Source organism: Salmo salar, chromosome 27 (assembly GCF_965601325.2).
Source record: "Salmo salar chromosome 27, fSalSal1, whole genome shotgun sequence".
NCBI classification, from domain to species: Eukaryota; Metazoa; Chordata; class Actinopteri; order Salmoniformes; family Salmonidae; genus Salmo; species Salmo salar.
Genome location: NC_138317.1, coordinates 38,637,501 through 38,662,287, shown reverse-complemented (window position 1 = coordinate 38,662,287; position 24,787 = coordinate 38,637,501). Strand labels below are relative to the sequence as shown.

Sequence of the window (24,787 nt, the reverse complement as noted above, 5' to 3'; positions counted from 1 at the left end):
TGTCCCAGGTGAAACATGAAGGTTATGGCAGACATGTCAGATGTTGACCCACTAGAGTCGATGTCCACGCAGATCAAACTTACTCTTTAGTCTGTATCATATCTTAGTTAAATGAGAAGCAGATAGAGAGACAGGGACAGGCAGAGACAGACATACACGCAGACACACAGACAGACAGACATACAGAAAGAAATAGAGACATCATCTTCCTTTCATTAAGCTTTATCCCACAGCTTCCCCTGACAGCATCCTCACACAGCTTCCTCCCCTAGTTAAATAACCCAAATATTCAAGACTAACAAACACACACTTTGTTCAACTTATGATAACAACATAAATAGCATAACAACAATGATAATAACAACCGTAGTCAAATACTGTATATTTCCAGGTCTTACAATGCTCTAAAACTTCTCATATTACATTGTCAGCCATTTAAGGTGCACCATAAAATCTGCATTTAACATTTTCAACAAAACTCAATGTTTGTTGCACCAAAACATGCTGAGAAGACAGACGATATTTTTTTTCATTACATTTTTTTCTTTTTTTCTTCGCAGAGTTTTCTTCCTCCCTCTCGACCTCTGTGGAATTTGATGTTTTTAAGTGATTTAAAAGTTTAGTCCATAGTTTGTTTCTTTGTTTGGCACACTCCCTTTTATAAGCTGTTGCAGTGTGTGGCACACATCAAGTAGATCAACCGGTGGTATAAAGTGTGTGGAAGCCTGGTGTCTCAAAGGACTTCTGGAGAGATGGAGAGAAAAAGAGAGAGAAAGAACAGAGAGAGAGATAAAATCAGCATTGCTTTCTGGGAATATGAGCTAGTTTGAAGTCTACAGTACGTGAGGCATACCATCTATCAGACCTTAACATTAAAATTGTTCAGTTCTAGGGATGATATTCTGCACACGCCATTATCATTAGAACCCCCTTGGGCTGTGGGGACATAAACATAGGATATAATATGGTTCGGCAGGTAGCCTAGTGGTTTGAGCGTTGGGCCAGTAACCGTAAGGTTGCTGAATCGAATACCCGAGCTGACAAGGTAAAAATGTGTTGTTCTGCCCCTGAACAAGGCAGTTAACCCACTGTTCCCCGGGGCGCTGAAGACGTGGATGTCGGTTAAAGCAGAACTCCACACCTCTCTGATTCAGAAGGGTTGGGTTAAAGCAGCCCTCCACACCTCTCTGATTCAGAAGGGTTGGGTTAAAGCAGCCCCCCACACCTCTCTGATTCAGAAGGGTTGGGTTAAAGCAGCCCTCCACACCTCTCTGATTCAGAAGGGTTGGGTTAAAGCAGCCCTCCACACCTCTCTGATTCAGAAGGGTTGGGTTAAAGCAGCCCTCCACACCTCTCTGATTCAGAAGGGTTGGGTTAAAGCAGCCCTCCACACCTCTCTGATTCAGAAGGGTTGGGTTAAAGCAGCCCTCCACACCTCTCTGATTCAGAAGGGTTGGGTTAAAGCAGCCCTCCACACCTCTCTGATTCAGAAGGGTTGGGTTAAAGCAGCCCTCCACACCTCTCTGATTCAGAAGGGTTGGGTTAAAGCAGCCCTCCACACCTCTCTGATTCAGAAGGGTTGGGTTAAAGCAGCCCTCCACACCTCTCTGATTCAGAAGGGTTGGGTTAAAGCAGCCCTCCACACCTCTCTGATTCAGAAGGGTTGGGTTAAAGCAGCCCTCCACACCTCTCTGATTCAGAAGGGTTGGGTTAAATGTGGAAGACACATTTGGAGGCATTCAGTTGTACAACTGACTAGCTATCCCCCCTTTCCCCTAATATTATGTATGTCCCATTGGTCTCAGTCATATTGTTTGATTTGCTGACATTTAATGCTTGGGTATGGCCGTCTTCGAGACCGGCTGTGGGGGTCTTGACATAATAAAGGGGGCCTCGTTTGCCAACCTAAGGGGCATGCCAAAACAGGACTGGGATCCTCTTTCCAGTCTTGGACGTCAACTCTCCCACATAGGGAGCTTGGGCAGCGTGCCCAGAGGCTAGGGCCCAGGCTTGGGGATAGTGGTAAAGGTTTGGAGTCACCTCTCTGTAAACTCTAGCAATGGTTGTAGCTAACTACAGGATGCATAACTTTAGCATAAGATCCACACTGTGCTTCTCTATACACATGCTGGTAATATGGTTATAGAGTTATGGATTGCGGACATCCTAGAGTGCTATGTACTGATACAGTGATAGAATGCTTCATTTGAAATGTTAAAATGACATGACATGTCTGGTCCTAATCCTGACCTGCATAGCTACCTGCAGCATGCTGAGGCTTCATGGGACCTGTTTTCATCAGGAAGGGCTCTCCTCCCTCGAAGGCCAGGATTGGGTCACTGACGATGCCACTCCCCGGTTTTCCCGGCCCACCGTTGCTGCTCCTGCTGTGATTGGACAGCTGGATGATCTGCTCAAAGTCAGCTGCCTTCCCATTGGCTGAGAGGCCATTCTGGTGCATGGCTGGCCGGACAACATTCAGCACAGGGCTGGATTCTGCTTCAATCTGCTGCATCTTAGGAGCTGCATAAAAAAAAACAAGCAAAGTTGCTCTCTTTAAATTACAAATAAAATGGTCCTTGACTGAGTGTTCTCTCTCTAATTGAATGTAATGTTTTGTAACTGTCTTGTCTTTTAATCATGACATTATTTGTTAGCATCCAAGACCACTTTGTAAATAAGTGCCATCCTCTTGGGATCTAATGCACATCCCAGCTAACAATTCTAGGGAGAGAGAACATTTTTGTTACGTTACCTGTAATGTTCCCCCAACGTTTGATTGTCCAGTTATCAGTTATTTAGGGGAACATTCTATCTATGTTAGCAAACCCTTTTAGCATGTTTTGGCGTTAGAGTTAGGAAAACATTCCCTTAATGTCAAACAGAACACAACCAGAGCGTGGTTACCATGTTCTCAGAATATCCTTTTGACCTTACGCCAATTTAAGATAAGCAGAATTAGGTTTTTACATGCCTTATTGCATAATCTGCTTACTGTCATAATCGGTTCAATATCAAATGATTTGAACTCACAACCTCTTGGCTCATGGTACTCTGAACCCCCCTCCTCCTCCCCCCTAGGCAGGAATGTAGATCTGGAAGAAATGGATAGGTGTAAGGCTGTGAATGGACTTCGAAGTAAATCTTAGCTCTGTTAAAAGTACACTCAAGAAAAACTTGTATTGATCGTAGTGATTAAGGAGGATCATTAAAACAGGTTCACATGCACCACCAACATTACACAACTATACTGAAAGCCTTTAAATTGCTGAAATAAGTAGGCCTAAATCAAATCAATGATGAAAATAGTAAGTGTACTGACACGGACATGGTGGCGTAGTGGGAAAATCTGAGTACCGTGAACCAAGAGGTTGTGACTTCAAATCCCATGTGAGGACACGTTGAATAATAATTACTTTATAAAAGAACATACACAATGTAATCAAATATGTAAGTTGAAAAAACGGTGTTAAAAGCACTGTGTGTGTGTTTGTATCCCTAATCTTGCCAACAGAGCTATGAATGGTTCACCAATCAGAGTCTTGATTGGCTCAGCAACAGTGACAAGATGTGTAATGAAACATTCTTTTTTAGAACGGTTTCTTTGGGACCATCCGGTGACATCCTGACAACTAATACACAGAAATGTTCCTGCAAAGTTCCCATGAAACGTGTCTAGAACATTAATATGTTATGTTCTGAGAACATGGTAACCATGTTCTGTGTGACGTTTATGGAATATTCTCCTAACCCTCAGAAAACTGGACACATAAACGTTCTTGCAACGTTTCCATGAAGCGTGTCTAGAACATATCTTAAATTCTGAGAACATGGTAACCATGTTCTGGGTAAGTTCTGTTTAACATTAAGGGGATGGTCTCTTGGAAACATTCCTTGCACATCACTGGAACATTGCTAAGAAAACGTTAGTTAAAAGCCTTATGAAACTCTTAAGGGAACGTTCTCTAAAGTTGTGGGAAGGTTTGTTGCTAGCTGGGATGTTGTATAATTTTTTTTTTTATACCCAAATACATTTTTATCGAATCAAATCACAGGTTGAAGGAGACAGCAGAATGGCACTGTAGAGACAGCAGAATGGCACTGTATGTAACTTACCTTTACTGTTCTTGGTAGTGTCTTTGCCATTGACCTGTGCTGGGGAATTAGATTCATTCGGCAGTGAAGGCTAGAAGAACAAAAAATGGGACAAATGGTTGCTGTGTATCACACAAGGTTGCTACACATTGGTGGTGGATGAGGTGTTATTATCAAGAAGTGCTTTGAACATCTGGACAGACACTATTATGAATTCAGTCAATTAAATAAGAAAACATACACTGTATAATCTTTCATCTGAACAAAGGGTCTAAAAGGGTTGTTATATGACGCATAGGCCTGACATCAATCACCTTTTGTCCTGCATCAGTACTTTTACGAGTTCTCTTCATGATTTCTTCAAGGCGCTGTGGAATTCAACAGCAGAGACGGAAGTTGTCAGCTACTGGATTTTATTACTGATACACTTTAACATGTTTTATTTAAGGCTGGGAGTTTGTCCTCGTCAGGATACAATGTGATCAAACACTACTGGTTCTATATTTATGTAGAAAGTATAAAGTAAAGACAAGTTAGACTTTTTCAATCTGAGTCCCCCTCATCCAACCATCCCTCCATCCCTCCTCCCCTCCATCCTTTCATCCCTCATCTCTCCTCCCTCCATCCCTCATCTTCTCCCTCCATCCCTCCTCCCCTCCATCCTTTCATCCCTCATCTCTCCTCCCTCCATCCCTCATCTTCTCCCTCCATCCCTCCTCCCCTCCATCCTTTCATCCCTCATCTCTCCTCCCTCCATCCTCCCCTCTCCACCTTCTTTCTCTCCAGGCGCGCCTGTTCCTCCTTCTGAAAGTGCTTCTCTCTCTCCAGGCGCTGACGCTCCGCCTCCTCACGAGCTTTGACCTCGGCCTCCTCCCTCTGACATAGACGGGACAAAACAACATCATCAATACGATCAGCAATACGATCAGCAACACGATCATCAATACGATCAGCAATACGATCATCAATACGATCAGCAATACGATCAGCAATACGATCAGCAATACGATCAGCAACACGATCATCAATACGATCAGCAACACGATCATCAATACGATCAGCAATACGATCATCAATACGATCAGCAATACGATCAGCAACACGATCAGCAATACTATGGAAAGCCCATTTATGTTCATAGGATGTTCATCATGCTATTAAGAAGACAACAGGGAAATGACTCAACGAGGGAATCGTGTCAGTCTAGATAAAACTCTAATTTCATATAATATCAAATGGAACGTAAAAATAATTAGTAGCAAATGAATACAAGAGTAGATGAATGTCCCCTTTTCTAACCACTAGGTGGCAACATATTCCCAGTCTAGACTGTAGTAGGCTGTAGGGCAGGGCTTGATATATCCCTGTAATAATGCAGCTCACTGGGTCTTTTGAGTCATCACTACTAAATAGGTGATGCATGGAGGGATGAAAACAAAGCTGTGATCACATCAGTTCCAAACAAACCACTGGGCTATACCACAGGCAGCAAATATCTAAATAACGTCATCCATCAAAAGAACAAGGTTGCTATGCTTCATAAACAGTGCAAAACACAGGTTGTATACAGTTGAGTAACTACAGATGTTTGCAATGACGTTTTAATGTTGAAAGTTGCCTGGAAGATAAAACTTGCTTTGTCATGGTTCATGAGATAGCTGAAAAATATTGTATGAATATGATGCCTCACCATCTTGACACACACTGCAAGGAAGATGGCTGCTGGCAGTGTCGAACAAACTGCAAATTGCACTGGTCTTCCCTCGGGGGAGACTGGACTCAAGCATGTCTGAATGCTACAGGCAGGGGTAGTGGGAACACTGTCACCAGCTATCCCCTGTCAGCCCACTGCAGTGCGGAGCAGAGACGGTGACAGGGGGAGGACAGAGCTGTCACTATCCCACTCTGACAACGGCTCTCTCAGCTCCAATAAATGCTGGGCATCTGCCTGGAGAAGGCATGGTGACAATGACATGCTGATTGTAGGCCTTACAGCACACATGCCTGTCCCCTCAAACAGCAAACATTCCCTCACATAACGTTACCTCGACCTAAGATCGGTCAACCTGTGTCATACGTCTTCTTCTATGCTGTACGTCAAGACTGCCTGTCGATCTCGCACCTGTTTCTGCAGGCGTTGGTTCTCCTCCTGTTCCGCCTTGGCTTTCTCCTTCGCCTCCTTCTCCTCCTCCAGGCGCTGGGCCTCGTCTCTCAGAAGCTGCTCCTTCGCCATGAGGCGTGCCTCCTCCTCCCTGCACCTCCTCTCCTCCGCCTGCCGAGCCATGCCCTCCTCACGAGCAATCCTGCATGGGGAGCACGCTCAGTCAGGTCTGCACATGCTCATACAGTATATGCTCACACTGGACGGCATTTTCAAATCAACACACAATATGTCACATATCAATGTATGGTACACACTTGTCTTGGACATTAGGCAAACAGTAAACCATTCATATGTCTATAGACTGGGGTTTCTTTAACTATGGGTCGGGACCCAAATCGGGCCCTGGTCATGTGAAAGGTGGGTCGCGAGTTATGAGAATACATCTATACATCACACACTATTTATTTTTAATTTGGGTCATTGGAGAACAATTTGGGTCACGGGATGACAGTCGATTTCTCATTCGGGCCTTAATAAGCTAAAAAGTTGAAGAACCCCTGCTATAGACAGACAGACAAACAGACAGACAAACAGACAGACAGACAGACAGACACTCCAATCTATAACATTCAATAATACTACAGTCCTATAATATCAACTCAACGACATGTCTAATCAATTCCAGCCAGGGTGTGACTGACCGTTTCCTCTTCTCCTGCTCCAGGCACTCCTGCTCCTCTCTCTCCCGTTGCTCCCGGGCCTGTCTGCGTTTCTCAGCCAGGACTCGAGCTGCTTCCTCTGGGTTGTTGGTGCCGGCTGAGGGCCTGGAAGCCAGAGTGGCAGCAGTAGATGAGGTAGCCGGAGCAGATGAGGCAGCCGGAGCAGATGAGGCAGCGGTGGCAGCTGGGGCAGTTGTGGGAGTTGAGGCAGCAGAGGCAGTCAGCTGTAGGTTTGAGGCTTGGGTAGAGGCGGCCACTGTGACTGGTGCACTAAGAGATGTTTGTGTCACCGGCGCCGAAGACACCATTATAGCAGCAACATTACTGGAGCCTGTAAGAGCAAGAGAGACAGGAGAGGCCTCTGTTTCACATCTGAAGCCACACGATGGACCATAACCGTGGAATATACTTCAAGGCTCATATGAAGCAAACATCATAGAGTTGATACAATGTGTGTTTTCTCAAGGCAGAGAGGGCAAGAAGTAACAGCTGAAAAGAAACATCCTGGAGCTTGGATACGGTAACCACGGCGAACAAACTTACTCTTTGTCTCCTCAGGAGTGTCTGGCTGATGGGGCTCGCTGTTAGTTTCCACGGTGACCGGCTGACGCTGTACCCTGACAGGGGTCTGGGCTCTTTTGGGGCGGGTCTTGGTGCCTGTGGGGATCTTCTTGCCCGTGGAGGGGGTCTTGGGAGCCATTGGAGGGCAGGGGGACAACAGTTTGCTTTTGGGGGCCACAGGTGATGGAGGTCGGTTTTGGGGTTTTGGGGTACTACTGCAGGATGAGAGATGAAAAGAGATAAGTGGGGAAGAGAGGGAGGGAGGGAGGGAGGGAGGGAGGGAGGGAGGGAGGGAGGGAGGGAGGGAGGGAGGGAGGGAGGGAGGAGGCAGGGAGGAGGGAAGGAAGGAAGAGGGAGGGAGAAGATTCTTAGTGTCTGGAACTCTATTGGAGGGATGCGACACAATTCTTCCACAAGAAATGTCATTATTTGGTGTTTTGTTGATGGTGGTGGACATCTCTGTCTCAGGCGCTGCTCCAGAATCTTCCATAAGGGTTCAATTGGGTTGAGATCTGGTGACTGATACAGCCATGGCATACATTTTTTTCATGCTCATCAAACCATTCAATGACCACTAGATAGAGGCATTGTCATCCTATGGGGGCATAGTCATTGTATCCAAAATAATGGGCAAAATGATGGCCTGCCCAGCATTTTTATATATGACCTTAAGCATGATGGGATGTTAATTGCTGAGGAATTGCTTAGGAACCCCACCTTTGTGAAAGCACCTGCTTTCAATATATTTAATCTCCCCAATTTAATGAAGTGTTTCCTTTATTTGGGCAGAGACCTGTAGTATAGGACAGTTTAGAGTAGTTCTACTGTTTGGCACAAGACAGATTCTGGGCTCTATTCCATCCTATGTTCTGTGATCTGTAATATGTGTTCTGTAATCTGTGTTCTGTAATCTGTGTTCTGTAATCTGTGTTCCGTAACCTGTGTTCCGTAATCTCTGTTCTGTGTTCCGTGTTCTGTAATCAGTGTCCTGTAATCTGTGTTCTGTAATCAGTGTCCTGTGCTCTGTGTCATGTGTCCTGTGTCCTAACAATACCTGAACTCCGGCCTGGATCTGGTCGGTGTTGGGAACTTCTTCAGAACTTTCTCTTTTTCATTCTCCCTCTCCTTGTCTTTCTTCTCTTTCTTCTTCTTATCCAACTTTGAGAAACAAAAATAGTGAACAGTTATGGCAGAATACCTGGAATTACACTATAGTGTGTGTGTGTGTTAACATGTACTCTTGAACATGTGTGTGTGTGTGTGTGTGTGTGTGTGTGTGTGTGAGGACGTGCACTAACCAGCGTTGAGTTCTGTCGGCGTTGGCGCTGTGTGATGTCGGGCGTGCTGGCGGACACTCCTCCCCTCCAGCGTTCGGAGGAGTCCCGGTGAGGGTGGCGGTGGGTGCAGGCGTCCAGGGGGCTGGCGGAGGCTGAACGGGAGCAGTGGTGAGAGTCTAAGTACATCACAGAGATGAAGAAAACAGGCAGGAAAGACAAGGTCAGGTCCCCTAATAGTTACAGTAATGATCATGACAGGCCACCTACTGAAAACGTAACGGTGGCAGACACAGTTATTCAGCGTGGACCTCTGGCCAGCTTTGATCCTTATAGGTCATATTGGGCTCTGCGGGATTTAACTGACAGAGTTTACTTCCTGTGTCAGAAATAATGCATGAGACAAAGATAGTGTAACTAGTGGTGGCCTGGTGTATGAAGTAACAAGTGGTACTCTGGGGTATACTGTACTGTAACTAGTGGAGGTCTGGTGTATACTGTACTGTAACTAGTGGTAGTCTGGGGTATACTGTACTGTAACTAGTGGTAGTCTGGTGTATACTGTACTGTAACTAGTGGAAGTCTGGTGTATACTGTAACTAGTGGTAGTCTGGTGTATACTGTACTGTAACTAGTGGTAGTCTGGTGTATACTGTACTGTAACTAGTGGTAGTCTGGTGTATACTGTACTGTAACTAGTGGTAGTCTGGTGTATACTGTAACTAGTGGTAGTCTGGGGTATACTGTACTGTAACTAGTGGTAGTCTGGTGTATACTGTACTGTAACTAGTGGTAGTCTGGGGTATACTGTACTGTAACTAGTGGTAGTCTGGTGTATACTGTAACTAGTGGTAATCTGGGGTATACTGTACTGTAACTAGTGGTAGTCTGGTGTATACTGTACTGTAACTAGTGGTAGTCTGGTGTATACTGTAACTAGTGGTAATCTGGGGTATACTGTACTGTAACTAGTGGTAGTCTGGTGTATACTGTACTGTAACTAGTGGTAGTCTGGTGTATACTGTATTGTAACTAGTGGAGGTCTGGTGTATACTGTACTGTAACTAGTGGAAGTCTGGTGTATACTGTACTGTAACTAGTGGTAGTCTGGTGTATACTGTACTGTAACTAGTGGTACTCTGGGGTATACTGTAACTAGTGGAAGTCTGGTGTATACTGTACTGTAACTAGTGGAAGTCTGGTGTATACTGTACTGTAACTAGTGGAAGTCTGGTGTATACTGTACTGTAACTAGTGGAGGTCTGGTGTATACTGTACTGTAACTAGTGGAAGTCTGGTGTATACTGTACTGTAACTAGTGGTAGTCTGGTGTATACTGTAACTAGTGGTAATCTGGGGTATACTGTACTGTAACTAGTGGTAGTCTGGTGTATACTGTACTGTAACTAGTGGTAGTCTGGTGTATACTGTAACTAGTGGTAATCTGGGGTATACTGTACTGTAACTAGTGGTAGTCTGGTGTATACTGTACTGTAACTAGTGGTAGTCTGGTGTATACTGTATTGTAACTAGTGGAGGTCTGGTGTATACTGTACTGTAACTAGTGGAAGTCTGGTGTATACTGTACTGTAACTAGTGGTAGTCTGGTGTATACTGTACTGTAACTAGTGGTACTCTGGGGTATACTGTAACTAGTGGAAGTCTGGTGTATACTGTACTGTAACTAGTGGAAGTCTGGTGTATACTGTACTGTAACTAGTGGAAGTCTGGTGTATACTGTACTGTAACTAGTGGAGGTCTGGTGTATACTGTACTGTAACTAGTGGAAGTCTGGTGTATACTGTACTGTAACTAGTGGTAGTCTGGTGTATACTGTAACTAGTGGTAATCTGGGGTATACTGTACTGTAACTAGTGGTAGTCTGGTGTATACTGTACTGTAACTAGTGGTAGTCTGGTGTATACTGTAACTAGTGGTAATCTGGGGTATACTGTACTGTAACTAGTGGTAGTCTGGTGTATACTGTACTGTAACTAGTGGTAGTCTGGTGTATACTGTATTGTAACTAGTGGAGGTCTGGTGTATACTGTACTGTAACTAGTGGAAGTCTGGTGTATACTGTACTGTAACTAGTGGTAGTCTGGTGTATACTGTACTGTAACTAGTGGTACTCTGGGGTATACTGTAACTAGTGGAAGTCTGGTGTATACTGTACTGTAACTAGTGGAAGTCTGGTGTATACTGTACTGTAACTAGTGGAAGTCTGGTGTATACTGTACTGTAACTAGTGGAGGTCTGGTGTATACTGTACTGTAACTAGTGGAAGTCTGGTGTATACTGTACTGTAACTAGTGGTAGTCTGGTGTATACTGTACTGTAACTAGTGGAAGTCTGGTGTATACTGTACTGTAACTAGTGGTAGTCTGGTGTATACTGTACTGTAACTAGTGGTAGTCTGGGGTATACTGTACTGTAACTAGTGGTAGTCTGGGGTATACTGTACTGTAACTAGTGGTAGTCTGGTGTATACTGTACTGTAACTAGTGGTAGTCTGGTGTATACTGTACTGTAACTAGTGGTAGTCTGGTGTATACTGTACTGTAACTAGTGGTAGTCTGGTGTATACTGTACTGTAACTAGTGGTAGTCTGGTGTATACAGTAACTAGTGGTAGTCTGGTGTATACTGTACTGTAACTAGTGGTAGTCTGGTGTATACTGTACTGTAACTAGTGGTAGTCTGGTGTATACTGTACTGTAACTAGTGGTAGTCTGGTGTATACTGTACTGTAACTAGTGGTAGTCTGGTGTATACTGTAACTAGTGGTAGTCTGGGGTATACTGTACTGTAACTAGTGGTAGTCTGGTGTATACTGTACTGTAACTAGTGGTAGTCTGGGGTATACTGTAACTAGTGGTAGTCTGGTGTATACTGTACTGTAACTAGTGGAAGTCTGGTGTATACTGTAACTAGTGGTAGTCTGGTGTATACTGTACTGTAACTAGTGGAAGTCTGGTGTATACTGTACTGTAACTAGTGGTAGTCTGGTGTATACTGTACTGTAACTAGTGGAGGTCTGGTGTATACTGTACTGTAACTAGTGGAAGTCTGGTGTATACTGTACTGTAACTAGTGGTAGTCTGGTGTATACTGTACTGTAACTAGTGGTAGTCTGGGGTATACTGTACTGTAACTAGTGGAAGTCTGGTGTATACTGTACTGTAACTAGTGATAGTCTGGGGTATACTGTACTGTAACTAGTGGTAGTCTGGGGTATACTGTACTGTAACTAGTTGTAGTCTGGGGTATACTGTACTGTAACTAGTGGTAGTCTGGTGTATACTGTACTGTAACTAGTGGTAGTCTGGTGTATACTGTACTGTAACTAGTGGAGGTCTGGTGTATACTGTACTGTAACTAGTGGAAGTCTGGGGTATACTGTACTGTAACTAGTGGTAGTCTGGTGTATACAGTAACTAGTGGTAGTCTGGTGTATACTGTACTGTAACTAGTGGAAGTCTGGTCTATACTGTACTGTAACTAGTGGAAGTCTGGGGTATACTGTACTGTAACTAGTGGTAGTCTGGTGTATACAGTAACTAGTGGTAGTCTGGTGTATACTGTACTGTAACTAGTGGAAGTCTGGTCTATACTGTACTGTAACTAGTGGTAGTCTGGGGTATACTGTACTGTAACTAGTGGAGGTCTGGTGTATACTGTACTGTAACTAGTGGAGGTCTGGTGTATACTGTACTGTAACTAGTGGTAGTCTGGGGTATACTGTACTGTAACTAGTGGTAGTCTGGTGTATACTGTACTGTAACTAGTGGTACTCTGGGGTATACAGTAACTAGTGGTAGTCTGGTGTATACTGTACTGTAACTAGTGGTAGTCTGGTGTATACAGTAACTAGTGGTAGTCTGGTGTATACTGTACTGTAACTAGTGGTAGTCTGGTGTATACTGTACTGTAACTAGTGGTAGTCTGGGGTATACTGTACTGTAACTAGTGGTAGTCTGGGGTATACTGTACTGTAACTAGTGGAAGTCTGGTGTATACTGTACTGTAACTAGTGATAGTCTGGGGTATACTGTACTGTAACTAGTGGTAGTCTGGGGTATACTGTAACTAGTGGTAGTCTGGTGTATACTGTACTGTAACTAGTGGTAGTCTGGGGTATACTGTACTGTAACTAGTGGTAGTCTGGGGTATACTGTACTGTAACTAGTGGTAGTCTGGGGTATACTGTACTGTAACTAGTGGTAGTCTGGGGTATGTATGCTGTAAGTTCCCCTTCCCTGGAAAATAAGGGAGAGAAAGGATAAAGGTTCCTGTAGGGGTCAGAGGTCACTCACAGGGGTCCCGGGAGTCGCTAGTGTTGAGCAGGGTCACGGCGCTGCGGCTACGGGCCAGGAAGGACAGGGTGGGGGTCATGAGCCGCTCCACGATGCGGCTCTCCCACGCGCTAAGACGCAGACTGCGGGCTGGCAGACACAAGAGGGCACTGTCAGTACCTGGGTGCTCTTACACACACAGTCACACACACACACACACACACACACACACACACACACACACACACACACACACACACACACACACACACACACACACACACACACACACACACACAGTCACACACACACACACACACACACACACACACACACACACACACACACACACACACACACACACACCCTGCAGAGTCCCCAGAATCAGACCCCCCAGTAGTGCACCACCAGATTACCCACCGTTCCCCAGTCACTCACTGACAACACTGCAGCACAGCATTTCATTCCGCAACACAAACTGGTCACTGTCTGATCACACTTAATAACTATAGCTATTTCACCCTGACCACTGTTACTACATACTGTAGAGACAGACTTCACTCCAGTTAAACATGATGGACAGGTGGAGAAATCTGGAGAAGTTTCACCTACATGTACAGCACCAGTCAAAAGTTTGGACAGACCTACTCATTACAGTTTTTTTTTTTAAGTTACATTTTTTTAATTTTCTACATTGTAGAATAATAGTGAAAATATCAAAACTATGAAATAACACATATAGAATCATGTAGTAACAAAAAAGGTGTTAAACAAATCAAAATATATTTGAGATTTGAGATTCTTCAAAGTAGCCACCGTTTGCCTTGATGACAGCTTTGCACACTCTTGGCATTCTCTCAACCAGCGTCATGAGGTAGTCACCTGGAATGCATTTCAATGAACAGGTGTGCCTTGTTAAAAGTTCCTTTGTGGAATGTCTTTCCTTCTTAATGCGTTTGAGCCAATCAGTTGTGCTGTGCCAAGGTCGGGGTGGTATTCAGAAGATAGCCCTATTTGGTAAAAGACCAAGTCCATATTATGGCAAGAACAGCTCAAATAAGCAAAGAGAAATGACAACCCATCATTACTTTAAGACATGAAGGTCGGTCAATATGAAAAATTTCAAGAACCTTGAAAGTTTCTTCAAGTGCAGTCGCAAATACCATCAAGCGCTATGATGAATCTAGCTCTCATGAAGACCGCCACAGGAAAGGAAAACCCAGAGTTACCTCTGCTGCAGAGGATAAGTTCATTACAGTTACCAGCCTCAGAAATTGCAGCCCACATAAATGCTTCACAGAGTTCACGTAACAGACACATCTCAACATCAACTGTTCAGAGGAGACTGTGTGAATCAGGCCTTCATGGTCGAACTGCTGCAAAGAAACCTCTACTAAAGGGCACCAATAAGAAGAAGAGACTTGCTTGCACCAAGAAACACGAGCAATGGACATTAGACTGGTGGAAATCTGAGTCCAAATTTGAGATTTTTGGTTCCAACCGCTGTGTCTACTCGAGATGCAGAGTAGGTGAACGGATGATCTCCGCATGTGTGGTTCCCACCGTAAAGCATGGAGGAGGAGGTGTGATGGTGTGGGAGTGCTTTGCTAGTTACACTGTTGGTAATTTATTTAGAATTCAAGGCACACTTTACCAGCATGGCTACCACAGCATTCTGCAGCGATACGCCATCCCATCTGGTTTGCGCTTAGCGGGACTATCATTTGTTTTTCCAACAGGACAACGACCCAACACAACTCCAGGCTGTTTAAGGGCTATTTGACCAAGAAGGAGAGTGATGGAGTGCTGCATCAGATGACCTGGCCTCCACAATCACCCGACCTCAACCCAATTCAGATGGTTTGGGATGAGTTGGACCGCAGAGTGAAGGAAAACCAGCCAACAAGTGCTTGGAACTCCTTCAAGACTGTTGGAAAAGCATTCCAGGTGAAGCTGGTTGCGAGAATGCCAAGAGTGTGCCAGTCATCAAGGCAAAGGGTGGCTACTTTGAAGAATCTAAAATGTACATTTTCATTTGATTAACACTTTTTTGGTTACTACATGATTCCATATGTGTTATTTCATAGTGTTGATGTCTTCACTGTTATTCTACAATGTAGGAAATAGTAAAAATAAAGAAAAACCCTTGAATAAGTAGGTGTGTCCAAACTTTTCAGTGGTACTGTACATGTCACATACCTCATAACGTCACAGATCACACACATAACAATATAACTGCTCAACTGCTACATTTCCTCCATACAGAAAGAATAAAAACACACTTGCCATCCACAATACATGTGTAAATATTGGACTATAAATTGTGCTTTCCTGTATTATACGTATGATAAAATGTCTATTCTATTCTACTGAGACATTTACTTTATGTTCCTATACTTATTTTTGATTATTTCTTATTGTTGTTGCATTGTCGAGAAGGAACCTGTACGTAAGCATTTGGTTGGACGGTGTATACCATGTGTATCCCGTACATACAACTAATAACACTTGAAAATGTTGAATACATGTAGTTCTTCATCCCAAATGACTTGTCATTCAAAAACACCCCGCCCATAAAGCCATGACTGTCTAGCAGGTCTAAGCTCCACCCAGACCTAGCCATGCTAACAGAGACATGCTATATCAGATCCTCAGCATTAGAATCTACATTACTCCTGTGATGCTGTGGGTAAGACTCATTCTTATGCCATTAGTTCAGAATCAGATGTTTGTTTGTCATATTATGTTTTAGTCTGCGTCCCAAATGGCAGACTATTTGCTACATAGTGCACTACTTTTGACCAGGGTCCACAGGGCTCTGTTTAAAAGTAGTGCACTATGTGGTAATAGGGTGCCATTTGGGACACAGCCACCATGACAAACACTCAAGAACAATCATAACTGGAACAAATGTAATGTCAGAACAAATGGCTTTTGAACGCCGGGAGTCCCTGAAATCATTTGTCTCTAAAACTACATCAATTTCAGAATGTTACAAAACAGTGTCTGGGTCAAAGGGCGCTACGTTGTGGTGATAGAAGCAGACTGGTGGATTTGTGAGAGCCCTCTGTGTGGAGGAGAATTAGGTGGAGAAATGACCCAAACCTTTTGAAGATGAGTTGAAATAGGGACACGTTCCGTATTACAGTACCTCCAGTAGGCTAAAGAGTATGAGCTGAGTCTCTCATAAACTTCATTCTAAGTAACTGGCAATTAGGCCTGTGTGACCACAGAGTTTCAGCATCTTCAATGGGCCATTGATTGTATCGTACAGTAGAATGTTAACATAGGCATCACAAGTTCAACTCCATCAAGGACTTGGTTGATAGAGGAATGATACAGAAGTGAAGGGACCCTGGGATGAACAAAGCTGGGTAGGCCTACAGTAACAGCATTCTATTGAGACTCCACTGCTATATAACTGATTTATGGTGTGGGCCCTAATTGTTGGGTCCAGTCAGCTATGCTAATGATCGTCCCAAACGGTACCATAACCCCTATTTAGTGCCCTTCTTTTTACCAGCCCCCATAGGGCTCTGGTCAAACGTAGTGCACTATACTATATACTGTATAGGGTGAAGTTTGGGACACAACTCTTGTGTGGATCGCTCAGCTCTCTCTGTATGCTTTAGCTGATGGCATGTCACACTGTATGTTGCCCCGTTGACTCTTTGCTCAGCAATGAAGTCAGGCTGGAATCAGAAACTGGAATCAGAAACTGGAATCAGAAACTGGAATCAGAAACTGGAATCAGAAACTGGAATCAGAAACTGGAATCAGAAAAAATGCTGTTTATAGAGGAACATCTCAACATGTCCTCTTAAGCATTATCCTGTAATAACAACATTGAATGCGTACACACACACACACACACACACACACACACACACACACACACACACACACACACACACACACACACAGTCACACACACACACACACAGTCACACACACACACACACAGTCACACACACACACACACACACACACACACACACACACACACACACACACACACACACACACACACACACACACACAAACACACACACACAGTCACACACACAGTCACACACACACAGTTACACACACACAGTCACACACATACAGTCACACACACAGTCACACACACACAGTCACACACACACAGTCACCCAAGCACAGAAAGTTCACAATCACAATGACAACACCAAGAAGCTGATGATAAGCGTGAGTCGTGACACTTCATTTGTGCAGATGCATGTAAAGCACATTTAGGATGGCACTGATCAGTGAATGGAAAACACTGAAAAGCTTTGACTAATCCCATATAATTGACTGGTTCATATTATTTAATGGACCAGGGGTCACCTTCGCTGTATTTTGGACAGATCATTTTCACCAAGTGTTTTATGGTTGATAACCCACCTAGGCCCGGGCCTGTTGCTAAGCAACAGTGAGGCGGCTTATTTTCTCCTTCAATGCGGCAAAACATTTACTGCTGCTGCCTGATAGAGTGAACACCTGGTAGATAAGTCCTGGGGCTCTAAAAACCACCAGGCTATTATAGACATACGTATATCCCACAGCCAGAACATTCTAACTGCTGAGTCGACTGGATTTCATACGGCAGATATCAGTCTGCCGAGAGAGGACATTCTGTGTACAGTATTTAGTATTGACTTGACTGAGTATTGAATTTGTCGGGAAGATCAATAAAAGCTGACGGCATGTAGTCAGTTATGATTGACATGACAACTTCTGATGGCGGCGTTCCAGAGGGTGGAAGAGGACTTGGACAGCCATCTAAAAGAATGGATGACGAGCTAATGGAATATTTTATAGCAACCTGATGACCTCTCCACCTAAGATCTGCTCAACATAAGATCTCCTCTACCTAAGATCTCCTCTACCTAAGATCTGCTCGACATAAGATCTCCTCTACCTAAGATCTCCTCTACCTAAGATCTCCTTTACCTAAGATCTGCTCAACATAAGATCTCCTCTACCTAAGATCTCCTCTACCTAAGATCTCCTTTACCTAAGATCTCCTCTACCTAAGATCTGCTCAACATAAGATCTCCTCTACCTAAGATCTCCTCTACCTAAGATCTGCTCAACATAAGATCTCCTCTACCTAAGATCTCCTCTACCTAAGATCTCCTCGACCTAAGATCTCCTCTACCTAAGATCTCCTCTACCTAAGATCTCCTCTATCTAAGATCTCCTCGACCTAAGATCTCCTTTACCTAAGATCTCCTCTACCTAAGATCTCCTCTACCTAAGATCTCCTCTACCTAAGATCCCCTACCTAAGATCTCCTCTATCTAAGATCTCCTCTATCTAAGATCTCCTCTACCTAAGATCTCCTCTACCTAAGATCTCCTCTACCTAAGATCTCCTCCATCTAAGATCTCCTCCGCCTAAGGTCTCCTCCGCCTAAGGTCTCCTCCGCCTAAGGTCTCCTCCGCCTAAGATCTCCTCCACCTAAGATCTCCTCTACCTAAGATCTCCTCCATCTAAGATCTCCTCCACCTAAGATCTCCTCTACCTAAGATCTCCCCTACCTAAGATCTCCCCTACCTAAGGTCTCCTCCACCTAAGGTCTCCTCCACCTAAGGTCTCCTCCACCTAAGGTCTCCTCCACCTAAGATCTCCTCTACCTAAGATCTCCCCTACCTAATATCTCCTCTACCTAAGATCTCCCCTACCTAAGATCTCCTCTCCACATGTTATTACTGTACATGTGATAGTTAGATAAAGAGTTCATCAACGACTATCTGACCATTATGGTGGAAAATTGCAAGATTATGTTATAATACTTTAATTGCATCAAATTGTTGTTTTATGCAACAGAATAGGGTATTCGTATAACTATTGTGTGTGTGTTCTCCTGAGGATGGGCCTCTGGGAGAAAACACTGACAGGAGATTTACCATGTCTTTTGGGTGATAAAACCTAAAGAGCATTCCAGAGCATGAGTTAATGTTTCTGTTCTATATGGTACCAGGGAGAGATGACCCCAGGGCCAGACCCTGGTCTCTACACAAAGATGACGGTTTTTACTGCAGTTGCTGTCTGCTATGTTTTATAGATATCTTTCATACAAATCTTAACCTTGTGACCCATTCTATATATCTGTTGTTCGTCATGTAGGTTGAAAGGGGTGTATCTTGGCTATAAAATACCTTTGTACTTTTGTCTCAACTAATCATCTGAGGGTGATTCGTCAACCAGCCATCGCTATTGCAAAACTCTCACTAATAAAGATTTAGTTTAAGTATAACTCTGACTTGTGTGATAAGTTTGTCTCTCCTCATTTGATAGTAAAGAAATGAACCACCACACCATTTACAATACACTATCTGACCATTGACATTACATCGCACTATCTGACCATTTACAATACACTATCTGACCATTTACAATACACTATCTGACCATTTACATTACATCGCACTATCTGACCATTTACATTACACTATCTGACCATTTACATTACACTATCTGACCATTTACATTACACTATCTGACCATTTACATTACATTATCTGACCAATTACATTATCTGATCATTTACATTACATTATCTGACCATTTACATTACACTATCTGACCATTGACATTACACTATCTGACCATTTACATTATCTGACCATTTACATTACACTATCTGACCATTTACATTACACTATCTGACCATTGACATTACACTATCTGACCATTGACATTACACTATCTGACCATTTACATTATCTGACCATTTACATTACACTATCTGACCATTTACATTATCTGACCATTTACATTACACTATCTGACCATTTACATTACACTATCTGACCATTTACATTATCTGACCATTTACATTACACTATCTGACTATTTACACTATCTGACCATTTACATTACACTATCTGACCATTTACATTATCTGACCATTTACATTACACTATCTGACCATTTACATTACACTATCTGACCATTTACATTACACTATCTGACCATTTACATTATCTGACCATTTACATTACATTACCTGACTATTTACATTACATTATCTGACAATTTACATTATCTGACCATTTACATTATCTGACCATTTACATTATCTGACCATTTACATTACACTAGTCTTCTTCCAAGGCAAAATGGAGAATCTTTAGTATTAGATGAAACATTAGCCACATTACATTACCTATCACCATCACCACCTCCACCGAACCACACCACCACCCCCTCCACCACCATCTCTACCACACCTCCACCACCACCACCACCTCGACACCATCATGACCACTGAACCACACCCCCACGACACCACCACCTCTACCACACCTCCACCACCACCACCTCTACCACCACCACCACCTCTACCACACCTCCACCACCACCACCACCACCTCTACCACACCTCCACCACCACCACCTCTACCACCACCACCACCTCTACCACACCACCACCTCTACCACACCTCCACCACCACCACCTCTACCACACCACCACCTCTACCACACCTCTACCACCACCACCTCTACCACACCACCACCTCTACCACACCTCCACCACCACCACCTCTACCACACCACCACCTCTACCACACCTCTACCACCACCACCTCTACCACACCACCACCTCTACCACACCTCCACCACCACCACCTCTACCACACCTCTACCACCACCACCACCTCCACACCACCACCTCTACCACACCTCTACCACCACCACCACCTCCACACCACCACCTCTACCACACCTCTACCACCACCACCACCTCCACACCACCACCTCTACCACACCTCTACCACCACCACCACCTCTACCACCACCACCACCTCTACCACACCACCACCTCTACCACACCTCCACCACCACCACCTCTACCACACCACCACCTCTACCACACCTCCACCACCACCACCTCTACCACACCACCACCTCTACCACACCTCCACCTCTACCACACCACCACCTCTACCACACCTCTACCACCACCACCACCTCCACACCAGCACAGCTTATGACCACCAGCAGAGTGGAGGACAACCAGACTGTGGAATAGAAGGGTGTCGTGACTGAAGTGACAGAAACCTATATACACCAATAGAGGAAAAAATGATCACAAAATATGGAATAATATAGATGTCTGGTCTGATCAAAAATTCAGAGAGAGGAAGGTAAATCAATCAACAACAACATATCAACAAAACCATGATGCACACGAGAGCGGGGATGTGAGACGGGTAATGTAGTGTTGTAAGGATAGGAAATGATTGGTCACCAGGCAACAGGCAGGCAGGCAGGCAGGCCACCAGGCCACAGTTAAAACAAAAAACTAAAACCAGGTAGTAAGGAGGATCTGAGAGGAGAAGGGAGTGGGGAGTAGGGGAGGAGGGGGACTGATATAAAGGCCTGGTGGACATTGACGCAGGTCGGTCATCCTTACTTCTGTTGGGGGAGTTCCAGAGGGTGGCAGAGGACTTGGACAGCCTGTTGTTAATGACAGGGTCCACCTGTCTCGGTAAGTTGACAGTGGAGGCCGAACATCTGCCTGCACCAGAGAGAACGCAACAGACAACAACTGTTCACAAAGCTGGCGGGGTGGGGAACCCAAGGATGTACTGTAGACGTAGGCCTAGTGTCGATGAGCTCGCTCTCTGTCTGTCTGTCTGTCTGGATCATGCAGTTGACAGAGCTTATAGCAGAGTGGGACCACATCATTCACTGATTCATTGTAGTTTAGGGCACTCGAAAAAGTTTGGGGTATAATTGGGAAAGTTAAATGACTGAAGTGACTGGGTTTATGAATGGCATCTACAACCCAGCAACAAATGGCGTCTAAACCCCAGAAACAGATGGCGTCTAAACCCCAGAAACAGATGGCGTCTAAACCCCAGAAACAGATGGCGTCTAAACCCCAGAAACAGATGGCATCTAAACCCCAGAAACAGATGGCGTCTAAACCCCAGAAACAGATGGCGTCTAAACCCCAGAAACAGATGGCGTCTAAACCCCAGAAACAGATGGCGTCTAAACCCCAGAAACAGATGGCGTCTAAACCCCAGAAACAGATGGCATCTAAAACCCCAGAAACAGATGGCGTCTAAACCCCAGAAACAGATGGCATCTAAAACCCCAGAAACAGATGGCGTCTAAACCCCAGAAACAGATGGCGTCTAAACCCCAGAAACAGATGGCATCTAAACCCCAGAAACAGATGGCGTCTAAAACCCAGAAACAGATGGCATCTAAAACCCCAGAAACAGATGGCATCTAAACCCCAGAAACAGATGGCGTCTAAACCCCAGAAACAGATGGCATCTAAACCCCAGAAACAGATGGCATCTAAACCCCAGAAACAGATGGCATCTAAACCCCAGAAACAGATGGCGTCTAAAACCCCAGAAACAGATGGCATCTAAACCCCAGAAACAGATGGCGTCTAAACCCCAGAAACAGATGGCATCTAAAACCCCAGCAACAGATGGCGTCTAAACCCCAGAAACAGATGGCGTCTAAACCCCAGAAACAGATGGCGTCTAAACCCCAGAAACAGATGGCGTCTAAACCCCAGAAACAGATGGCGTCTAAACCCCAGAAACAGATGGCGTCTAAACCCCAGAAACAGATGGCGTCTAAACCCCAGAAACAGATGGCGTCTAAACCCCAGAAACAGATGGCGTCTAAACCCCAGAAACAGATGGCGTCTAAACCCCAGAAACAGATGGCATCTAAAACCCAGAAACAGATGGCATCTAAAACCCAGAAACAGATGGCATCTAAACCCCAGAAACAGATGGCGTCTAAAACCCCAGAAACAGATGGCATCTAAAACCCAGAAACAGATGGCATCTAAAACCCAGAAACAGATGGCATCTAAAACCCAGAAACAGATGGCATCTAAACCCCAGAAACAGATGGCGTCTAAACCCCAGAAACAGATGGCGTCTAAACCCCCAGAAACAGATGGCGTCTAAACCCCAGAAACAGATGGCGTCTAAACCCCAGAAACAGATGGCATCTAAACCCCAGAAACAGATGGCGTCTAAACCCCAGAAACAGATGGCGTCTAAACCCCCAGAAACAGATGGCATCTAAACCCCAGAAACAGATGGCGTCTAAACCCCAGAAACAGATGGCGTCTAAACCCCCAGAAACAGATGGCGTCTAAACCCCAGAAACAGATGGCGTCTAAACCCCAGAAACAGATGGCATCTAAACCCCAGAAACAGATGGCGTCTAAACCCCAGAAACAGATGGCGTCTAAACCCCAGAAACAGATGGCGTCTAAAACCCCAGAAACAGATGGCGTCTAAACCCCAGAAACAGATGGCGTCTAAACCCCAGAAACAGATGGCATCTAAACCCCAGAAACAGATGGCGTCTAAACCCCAGAAACAGATCTTTCTAGAGAACACCAAGTGGTGTAGATAGTCTTTGTAGTTCAAACCAAACACACACACACACACACACACACACACACACACACACACACACACACACACACACACACACACACACACACACACACACACACACACACCTCATTCTTATTCAGACTTCAGAGAGGAGAGAAGGTTCTTTACACAATCCAAGAGAAGGCCTGCCTTTCACAAGCTTGCGTCATTGTTGGACTGAGCAGCATAGTGTACTGTAGGAGACAGTTGGCACACTGAACGCTGAGAATGATCCTCACAGTTCGGTGATAAACTCAACACCTTGCAGTTCACACAGCAAGTCTAATGAAACATTTACATGACACCCTCCACATATTCCCCTCTGTCTCCTATATCTGGATTCTACTGAACAGTTAGAATCTGGAGTCAGAGAAACAGTTCAGATGAGAAGGATCAATACAAATCTAGTCTGTTATCATAATGGTACTCGGTCATTCAGTGATTACTGAAGCCAAGTAGAAATAGTGACCTAGTGATTGGTAACATATTGTTAGTAAACATGAATTATATAATGACTCATCTAGCTATTCTAATAGTCCTCAGATGAGAACTTTACCACCCCCTTAACCAAATGACAATCCCACCCCTACGACACCCAGACTGTAGGACACTGTAAATCAACATTAGTTAGTCTAGAACGTCTCTGTCCTGGTCTACGCTGCTCAATGAGAGAACTGTGTGAGCAGTTGTACGAGACATTATGAGGTTCTGTGTGGTTCAGGTCTATGTAGTAATATGTGGTTCTATGAGGTTCAGGTCTATGTAGTAATATGTGGTTCTATGAGGTTCTGTGTGGTTCAGGTCTATGTAGTAATATGTGGTTCTATGAGGTTCAGGTCTATGTAGTAATATGTGGTTCTATGAGGTTCTGTGTGGTTCAGGTCTATGTAGTAATATGTGGTTCTATGAGGTTCTGTGTGGTTCAGGTCTATGTAGTAATATGTGGTTCTATGAGGTTCTGTGTGGTTCAGGTCTACTCACTTTGTCTGCGCGAGGTCTGGTTGAGGCCTCCAGCCCAGGACCATCTCTGCTGACGGATCTCAGCCCAGGTCTTTCTGGTTGACTTCTTGATGGCCGCCTCATAACGCTCCTGTGGTGGGGTGAAAAGGAGACAAAACTTTGACTCACTCAAACAGCTACTGAGGACCTCAACGTGTAATGTTTCTAGAACCTCCAACCACTCTGTGTATGTACCCTGTGACCTTGTCCCCCCAAAGCAAAAGCTGTGTTTTTACATTTGTATTCAGCAAACACTTAGATATTATTTTTATTTTTTTATTTCATCTTTATTTAACCAGGTA

The 24,787-nt window shown here is 44.4% G+C and overlaps 1 protein-coding gene across 5 annotated transcripts in view; it reads right to left on the bottom strand.

Annotated features, from left to right (window-relative positions):
- Window positions 1–206: 206 nt before the first annotated feature.
- Window positions 207–24,787, bottom strand: part of LOC106589016 (uncharacterized) — a 94,480-nt gene continuing 69,899 nt past the window's right edge. For 2 of the 5 annotated variants that reach the window (XM_014178647.3, XM_014178649.3), the window contains 13 exons: window positions 24,468–24,576; window positions 21,476–21,580; window positions 13,069–13,197; window positions 8,778–8,932; window positions 8,534–8,637; window positions 7,462–7,694; window positions 6,901–7,249; window positions 6,218–6,398; window positions 4,867–4,971; window positions 4,410–4,463; window positions 4,117–4,186; window positions 2,251–2,523; window positions 207–744 (listed from right to left, as the gene is read on the bottom strand). In XM_014178647.3, coding sequence (XP_014034122.3) covers window positions 734–744; window positions 2,251–2,523; window positions 4,117–4,186; window positions 4,410–4,463; window positions 4,867–4,971; window positions 6,218–6,398; window positions 6,901–7,249; window positions 7,462–7,694; window positions 8,534–8,637; window positions 8,778–8,932; window positions 13,069–13,197; window positions 21,476–21,580; window positions 24,468–24,576 — 1,878 coding nt within the window. In that variant the 3' untranslated portion in view covers window positions 207–733. The remainder of the gene's footprint in view (window positions 745–2,250; window positions 2,524–4,116; window positions 4,187–4,409; window positions 4,464–4,866; window positions 4,972–6,217; window positions 6,399–6,900; window positions 7,250–7,461; window positions 7,695–8,533; window positions 8,638–8,777; window positions 8,933–13,068; window positions 13,198–21,475; window positions 21,581–24,467; window positions 24,577–24,787) is intronic. The other 3 variants (XM_014178650.3, XM_014178651.3, XM_014178648.3) reach the window with 2 other exon arrangements.